Source organism: Eriocheir sinensis, chromosome 62 (genome assembly GCF_024679095.1).
Source record: "Eriocheir sinensis breed Jianghai 21 chromosome 62, ASM2467909v1, whole genome shotgun sequence".
NCBI lineage: Eukaryota > Metazoa > Arthropoda > Malacostraca > Decapoda > Varunidae > Eriocheir > Eriocheir sinensis.
Window position 1 is genome coordinate 7047822 of NC_066570.1, and position 9409 is coordinate 7057230.

The 9409-nt window shown below is 46.1% G+C and overlaps 1 protein-coding gene across 1 annotated transcript; it reads left to right on the forward strand.

Moving 5' to 3' along the window:
- Positions 1-366: 366 nt before the first annotated feature.
- Positions 367-5911, forward strand: LOC126986532 (neuropeptide-like protein 29). Its single transcript, XM_050842806.1, has 3 exons — positions 367-427; positions 4219-4633; positions 5744-5911. Exons 1-2 carry the CDS (start codon positions 416-418, stop codon positions 4567-4569), a joined length of 363 nt encoding a protein of 120 aa, XP_050698763.1. The 5' UTR covers positions 367-415; the 3' UTR covers positions 4570-4633; positions 5744-5911.
- Positions 5912-9409: the final 3498 nt, after the last annotated feature.

Sequence of the window (9409 nt, forward strand, 5' to 3'; positions counted from 1 at the left end):
ACCATGTCTTATCGGTACCAAACCACCCTTTATAGGCGTGGAGGTAAAAGGTGTGAAGGAAGGAAGGAGGAGGAGGAGGAGGAGAGGAAAAGCTAGTGGGAGGCGGATTTGAAGGGTTGGTGAAGGTGGGCGTGAAGGAAGGGGGAGGAGGGAGGAGAGAAAGGGGGAGTAGGTTAGGAGAGAGAAGGGGGCGTGGAGGTATGGGGTGTGAAGGAAGGGCGAAGGAGGAGGAGAAAGGGGAGAGGGAGGAAGGCTGTAGGAGAGGAGAGTGGGGGAGTTGGGGGTCAGAGAGGAGGTCATTGTGAAGGCAGGCGCGGGTGTTGTATATAAAGAACGTGTTGAGGCTTAGGGGGATAACCTGGCTTCCTCCTGTGGCAGAAAGACCTACAGCAACCAACTCTCAGCCTCCTGCACGATGGCGAGAAACGTGAGTGGCGGTGGCGGTGGTGGTGGTGGTTGTCGTGAACTGAGAACATCGTAACACTTCATAACAAACAAAGTGCTCCACCATACATCTGAAGCTACATTAGGCCAAGTTAACACTCCTTCTCTTCCGTTAACTTGGCCTAATGTAGCTTCAGATGTATGGTGAAGCATCTTGTTTGTTATTATGAAGTGTTACGATGTTCTCAATTCACGAAGGCCAAGTTAACGGAAGAGAAGGAGTGTTGAGTTAGTATTAGTAAATGATCTTCGGGGACAAGAAAGGGAATTACATTAGACCAAGCAATAGGAAGTGTTTGTTGTGTTAGGATTTGTAAGAGGGATGAAAGTGACACGGGAAAGAGATAGGAGAGAGAAGAAGTGAAAGATATAGAAACAATCAAACTTGAGGCTAAGCATAATGATAGGATATTAAGATGTTACTAAAAGGACAGGGGAAGGAGTTACAAGTTAAGAGAGGAAAAGTAGTATGTCTAGGAGCATGCAAACTTAAGGATATATATACCGAAAGGATAGTAAGGTTTTATTATAGGGACAGGGAAAGGAGTTACAAGTAAAGAGAGAAAAAGTAGTATGTCTAGGAGCATTAGAACTTGAGGATAAAGAAAGGAAAAGTAGGAGAAAGAAGGCCATACAACCTTAGGCAAATAAAAATAGATGAAAAGGGATATTAAGGTGATTTAAACTGACAGAGGAAGAAGTTAGAAGTAAACAAAGGAAAAGTCGGAGATAGAAGGCCAGGCAAACTTAGGGAAATAAAAATAGATGAAAAGGGATATTAAGGTGATTTAAAAGGACAGAGTAAGAAGTAGGAAAGAGTAAGAAGTTAGAAGTAAACAAAGGAAAAGCAGAAGCATGCAAAGTTCGCTAAGTCCAAGGCTCAAGGCAAAAGGCTAAGACTACTAGGAGTACACCCATCGCGGAGAGCTCAATTTCCAGTCTCCAAGCGCCCCCCCCCCCATTTCCAGTCTCCACGCGCCCCCCCCCCTCAATTTCCAGTCTCCAAGCGCCCCCCCCCCTCCATTTCCAGTCTCCAAGCGCCCCCCCCTCCATTTCCAGTCTCCACGCGCCCCCCCCTCCATTTCCAGTCTCCAAGCGCCCCCCTCCATTTCCAGTCTCAAGCGCCCCCCCCTCCATTTCCAGTCTCCAAGCGCCCCCCTCCATTTCCAGTCTCCAAGCGCCCCCTCCATTTCCAGTCTCCAGCGCCCCCCCTCCATTTCCAGTCTCCAAGCCCCTCCTCCATTTCCAGTCTCCAAGCCCCCTCCATTTCCAGTCTCTAAGCGCCCCCTCCATTTACAGTCTCCTAGCCCCCTACTACATTTACAGTCTCTTCGCGCTCCCCCCTCCATTTCCAGTCTCCAAGCCCCCTCCTCCATTTCCAGTCTCGAAGCGCGCCCCCCGCCATGTCCTGTCTCCAAGCCCCTCCTCCATTTCCAGTCTCAAGCGCCCCCTCCATTTCCAGTCTCCAAGCCCCTCCTCCATTTCCAGTCTCCAAGCCCCTCCTCCATTTCCAGTCTCTAGCCCCCCTCCATTTCCAGTCTCAAGCCCCTCCTCCATTTCCAGTCTCTAAGCGCCCCCTCCATTTCCAGTCCAAGCCCCTCCTCCATTTCCAGTCTCCAAGCCCCCTCCTCCATTTCCAGTCTCAAGCGCCCCCTCCATTTCCAGTCTCCAAGCCCCTCCTCCATTTCCAGTCTCCAAGCCCCCTCCATTTCCAGTCTCTAAGCGCCCCCTCCATTTCCAGTCTCCAAGCCCCCTCCTCCATTTCCAGTCTCTAAGCGCTCCCCCCTCCATTTCCAGTCTCCAAGCCCCCCCTCCATTTCCAGTCTCCAAGCGCCCCCCCTCCATTTCCAGTCTCCAAGCGCCCCCGTCATTTCCAGTCTCCAAGCGCACCCCCCCCCTCCCTTTCCAGTCTCCAAGCCTCCCCCTCCCCCTCTGACAGCTTAAATGGACACGGTATTAAGGGAGAGGGGCGTCTTGATTTATGGAGAGTTGATGGAGGAGCGATAATGGAGGTATAGAGGAAGAAGTATAAATATCGACAGCACAGCACATTATGGTCTTAATTTTTTTTCAATCCTGCGTTATTTCAGTTTATTATTTTATTTTCGCAGGAGGAGAGGGATGAAAGGATACGTTGGTCTGTTGGTTTTATTTTCTTTAGCCACGTCATTCTCACATTTTTTTCCTGCACTTTTGTTTTTTTAATTTTTCAAAGGAGAGCAGAGATGAAGCGACATGTCAGTCTCCAGATTTTCTCTTCTTAAACGCGCCATTTCTCACGTATTTATTTTTTCCAGGCCTTCTTTACACTACAGTTTTCCTTACATTTACTTCTGCGGCTCGTACCAGCTTGAGGTGGCTATCGAAACTCACTAGTGTCGTGGATATTGTTTAGATTACAGGCAAGGCAGAGCGGCGTCACTTGTAAGACTGCACAGAAAGACACGCACAATGCTAAAGGAGGCATTTGATTTATCTTTGTCGGGGTTGTGGTGGAGGCGGTTGTTATTATTATTGGCGCAGCTGTTGGCGGTGGGTGGTGGTGGTGGTAATGGACTGTTGGTCTCTCCCGGAGGTCCTCACTGCCCACCGCTTAGCACCAATTTTGCTGGACGCGGCGAGACCACAACGAGAGCAAGGTTACGAGACTGCACTGAGGTTTTTACTATTATTATTATTTTTACTATTATTTTCTTTTTTACGTTTTGCCTCTGCCGCCGGAAGGCTTTCTCCGTGGAGCCTGGTGGTCGGTCCTAGCCCGTTATGGCGGAGGTAGCGACACCATATTGCTTGGCTATGCTGCCCCCCGAAGCTCATCCATGATCCTCTTTTCGTGAGAATCTAGAATCCAGGTTGAATGATGGTCTTCAAGACAGCATGTAGGTAGTCTTCGGCCACTTGGCGATAACGTGAAAAATTGCCAGCTTGTTTGTAGCGGCGAACGGGACGCGAACCATTTTAAGTCTATTGCAAAAAATTATTACATTGATAGCGATGCGATTACGAATGAAAAAGAAGGTCACTGGAATGTGCTGATAAGAAGCGAATGAGATATTACTGGGAGGCACCGAATACCATTTTAAGTACGCTGCAAACACTGATTAGAACGATAATGATGCGTTTACGAATGAAAAATGTAGGTATGGGTATGTGGTTGATATGGCGTGAGTGGCAGATCATGAAGAGAGCATCCTATGTACAGTTGGGTAAGTCATGGCATTCACACGCACACGTACAGTCAGTCAACAAAGTATCGACCACCCTCGAGATTGACGGAACAGAAAATGAGCGAAGACCAGAGAGAGTGCACGCCAATCCACACGAGTTAAATAGCTCTTTTCGTTCGCGTTTCATACTGTTACGTTCTCGAGGGTGGGAGACTGTTTCTGGAGTGTACATCCAAACGCCTACATGACGGTCAGTGAGCCGGCAAGGCACTGATGGTCACGAGTGGTACTGGCGGTCATATTGGTGGTGTATTGGCGCCGCTGCAGATGGTAACAACACCGCCACCGACAATGAGGTAATGACCGTAACAAGCACAGACAACTACTAATGCGGGTCTCAATATTGCTTCATGGATTACGTGCTGTTGTAAGGACGGTGTGCAATAACAAGGTGCTGAAACCCGCTCCTGCTACTACTATACTACTACTACTACTGCTACTACTATTACATGGACGCCTCCCCCTTAACAAACACCCACAACAAACTAACAATGATCAAGGTTAGTCTCGCACTGACATCCCGATATCACCTTCCTTTCCTTTGCAGGTGATGGCTCTGGTGGTGGTGGCGGCGGTGGTGGTGATGGCGGTGGTGGTGCAGGCCACACCCGAGGCTAAGGCCGGCGCTTCAAGCTACACTGTCTCTCATCGTGGCTATGGTGGCTATGGCGGTGGCTACGGAGGTTATGGCTATGGTGCTCCCTCCTACGGTTATGGTGGCTATGGAGGGTATGGCCACGGTGGGTATGGCGGCTATGGTTACGGTCATGGAGGTTATGGTGGCTATGGAGGCTACGGCTATGGCAGACCCATCTACGGCTATGGGTATGGTGGTAGCTACGGCGGCCACGGATACGGTTACGGGAGTCCCTACAGAGCCTACGGGTACGGCCACTAACACTGCCGCCCCTGTGACCCGCGCGACGAAGACAAGACGAGGAGGACGACGAGCACCGCGGCAGGTTGGTTGTATACTGTATTCATGTTAGCTTGGCAATTAAGCCCCGCCCACTCCTGCCCAGAGACCACCAATAACATTCAACCTTCCCCAATAACCACCTATAACATTCAACCTTCCCCAACAACCACCAATAAGATTTAGCCATCCCCAACAACCACCAATAACATTCAACCTTCCCCAACAACCACCAATAAGATTAAACCTTCCCCAACAACCACCAATAAGATTAAACCTTCCCCAACAACCACCAATAAGATTCAACCTTCCCCCAACAACCACCAATAACATTCAACCTTCCCCAACAACCACCAATAACATTCAACCTTCCCCAACAACCACCAATAACATTCAACCTTCCCCAACAACCACCAATAACATTCAACCTTCCCCAACAACCACCAATAACATTCAACCTTCCCCAACAACCACCAATAACATTCAACCTTCCCCAACAACCACCAATAAGATTCAACCTTCCCCAACAACCACCAATAACATTCAACCTTCCCCAACAACCACCAATAACATTCAACCTTCCCCAACAACCACCAATAACATTCAACCTTCCTCAACAAACACCAATAACATTCAACCTTCCCCAACAACCACCAATAACATTCATCCTTCCCCAACAACCACCAATAAGATTCAACCTTCCCCAACAACCACCAATAACATTCAACCTTCCCCCAACAACCACCAATAACATTCAACCTTCCCCAACAACCACCAATAAGATTTAGCCTTCCCCAACTTTAATCTCCCGTTTTGTTTATATACGTATTTGAGTATACTTTTTACGTTACTATATTTTTACGCTGTCTTTATTCAACTCTACTCCTATATGCTTTAATATCACGTTAAGTTTCCATATTAGGTTAGATTTTAATTTACACCTCTTGTTTGTACTTCAGTTCGACGTTTCTTTTTTCTTTTCTCTCTTTTTTTCTATTTTCTATTTATTATTTTTATATTTATTCTACTTATTTATTTTTTTTCTATTTATTTCTCTTATTTTCTATTTATTTGCCTCACTGCCCCCTCCCTCCCTTATCTCATGTGTGTATCCCGGCAGCAAACCGTTCACCTTCCCCTTATTATTTTCTTCCAGTCGTGCCCCGCTTCCCCGTCCCTCAACACCCCCGACCCTCCACCACACCATCACTTCGGCCTGACTCCACCACCCACCCACCCACCCCCAGCCTCTCCTCCTCTCCATTCCCCCCAAAGTCTAAATCAAGAAATAAAAATTGTACAGTCATATTGGTGGTTTCTTTTTAACACTGTATAAGGGAAGCCTCCGTAATGCATACCTGTAAATAGCTACCTGGCGCTAATTGACAATGACACGCTTCATCAAAAAAGATATATTCTAATCATAAACGCTGTAAAGATTTTCGCAAGGCCCAGACATTATGTACGAACTTTTTACATTATTTTTTTCTTTCTTTCTTCTTCTATTTTCATCTTGCGGTTCTTTGTGGTCTCTGTCGTTACGTTCTCGACATAAAACAAAAACGAAAGTAAACCGTATTGTGTATAATCTAATGGGCCTGATTTGTGTTACCTGTGTCATGTATTATTGCACACCTCCTCCTCCTCCTCCTCCTCCTCCTCCTTCGTAAAAATATAAAAAAAATAGAGGTGTTCATAATAAGCACCGAGAAAAAGATGGGGAAATGAGTCTAATCAATGGGATAAAGAACAAGGACAAAACGAATAATGATGATGATAATAATAATAATAATAATAATAATAATAATAATAATAATAATAATAATAATAATAATAATAAGAAGAAGAAGAAGAAGAAGAAGAAGAAGAAGAAGAACAAGAAGAAGAAGAACAAGAACAAGAACAAGAACAAGAACAAGAAGAACAAGAACAAGAACAAGAAAAACAAAACAAGAACAAGAAGAAATTATGAAGAAGAAGAAGAAGAAGAAGAAGAAGAAGAAGAAAAAAAGAAGAGGAAGAAGGCGAAGAAGAAAAACAAATCAAGAACAAGAAGAAATGAAGAAAAAGAAGAAGAAAAAGAAGAAGAAAGAACAAGAACAAGAACAAGAACAAGGATAACGAGAAAAGAAGAAAAAACGATGATGATAAAGACGAGGACTAAGAAAACCACACAGACGACAAAAAAGAATAAATAAACACTCAAGGGCAATCACCACCAGGGAGGAGAAATGGAAAACACACAGCTTAATCAGATCGCTGGCTACAAGGATATACGCCGCGGGCAAGGAGGCAACCCACACACACACTGCTTCCCACGCCGCGCCCCGCCATAACCCCAGAGAGAAATGAAGAACACTGCCTAATCAGATCGCTGGCTACAAGGATACGCCGCGAGCAAGCAGGCAACACACACACACACACACACACACACACTGATTCACACGCCGCCCACAAGCCACTATCCAAGAAATGTTGCTGGTGGCGCCACAACACACACGCCGCCGAACTGATAAACAAGGTAAGGCCAGCGAAGTAAATAAAGCCACGAGGGAAACTAAAAGAAACAGGTAATGAAAAAGGTAAATAAAGAATGAAAGAAAGCAATAAAGATGGAGCGGTGTAGATAAATCCATAAATACAGAAGGGTAGTTTTTAGATCCTGGCGATTATATGACAACGCGAAAAATTACTCATGAAGGCCAGATTAATTTCCTTTTATAGGCCTTAAGAAATCTTGATGTGAGTGGAGGCAGCGTCTGAGAATTACGACCTGAGTTATACACCAAATACCTTCATTCCACTTATTCCTAACAACACTTTTCCACTTTATATCGCTCTGGCAAATTAATATTACCTTTTTTCCTCTACCGTCTTGCTCCACTTTCATGCATAAACAAATAGCTCCGGTACCTCGCCCCACCATCACCTCTCTCCGCCTCACCAAACACGAGTGGTTACATATATTACGTCGCCTTGCATGTCTATTTATTTTTATCTCCAGTCACCGCCGCCTCGTCCTCCACGGCTACCCTCGCTCCCAAGGCATTGTTTTTAACGTGTTCATTACCATTCCCGCCGCAGACCACATGACTCTCTCCGCGCAGCCTTCCCCCACACCACTTTTGATAGCAAGAAGCGGTGATAGCAAGAAGCTGGATGGGTGGATTTGGGGTTCCGGGTTCAGAGAGTAACGCTGATGGGCAGATCTATCCCGTACAGTCAGACGAGAAAGTTAAGTTGGTAATATAAGACACTTTCGCTTCTCACATCAGCTATTTCTAAAGGTCAAAGAGGGGGTCAGTCAGGTTCTAATGAGTGTTTCTTCAGGTTCACGGTACAGAAGAAGGGTCACACTACCACCAGGGTCATAAAACTACTCCTGGAAATGCCCACAACTCCTACGAAAGCCTTGTCAAATATGTGTTCTTGGGCTGCGAAATGTCTTATAATAAAACCCTTAATGACACTTTAGAACATGGAATAATAAGACGCGCCATTGACAGCAACCAACGTCAACCTTCTCTAACATTCGCTCATTCTATTGTATCGTTCAACCCCCAAAAAAACATGAGATATTGAAAAAACGACACAACCATACGTCATTGACAAATACCACTGTGTATCTCCTCTAACACTCGCTCAGCCTTGCTCTATCGTTCATAAGGTGCTGATAATTTGGGGGGTAACCATACCATACTTCAGGACACAGCTCCGACAGCCGTACCGTCCACGCGGACTTTGGTTTTCAAACGGAGCACAGGGAAGTAGTCTGAACCAGGTGAACCAAAGGCATTGCATAAAGAAAATAAATAAAGTAATAATTATAACAATAATATTAAATCACCCGCGCCAGCATAGATAATATTCAGAACCCCTAAGATGATTTACAAGGCGCTCAGGGCCACCCAAAACAATAAAAAGTAAGTATGCGAAGATCAAAACGGAAATAAAACCACACCACGACTCTTTCCCGATGCTGCAAAGAAGGAACGACAACAACTCTAAAACTATCCTTTTAATTATTCGGAAAGGCGGTGGCTGAGTGGTTAGCGTGCTGGTCCCGCATTCGCCGCGTTTTGGATGATGCGGGTTCGAGTCCGCTGCTACAACCTGGGATTTTTCAGTCACCGCCGAGTGGCGTAAGACCACTTGTCCTGAAGACCACCTATCACCCCAGGCTCTAGAAGAACTGTCCGGGTGAATCAAGAATGAGCCACGGGGGGCAGCATGAGCCAAGAATAGATGGCGCCACTATAAACATGTACCTGTGCCATGACGGGCTTGGGCCGACCACCAGGCCACTAAAGAAAGTCTATTGGCGGGGTCGGGACGTAAAAAAAAAAAAAAATACTGACCTGCATATCTCTCTCTCTCTCTCTCTCTCTCTCTCTCTCTCTCTCTCTCTCTCTCTCTCTCTCTCTCTCTCTCTCTTAACATTATTTGGCATCTGTTTCAACAATGTAGTTTTTATCCTTGTGTATGACGTATTATTTCTTTTCATTTATTATTTTTTAGGTGCTGCCTATAGCGCCGGTAGGCTGTCTTGAGGGGTCTCTTGGGCGACCCCAGCCCGTTAATGGCGTAAGCGAATTTAATTTATAGTGGCTGCTATGATGTATGACTCCTGTATGGCCCATGCTGCCCCCCGGTGCTCTTCTTGACCGAAGTCGCTGAAATACGGGTTGACTGAAGATCTGAGCAGCAAGTAGGTAATCTTCCGCCACTCGGCAAGGATTTAAGAGATCAGCGTGCTTCGGTGGGACTCAAACCTAGGTTTACGGCTCACCACGCCCACACGCTGACCACTCAGCCATACAAA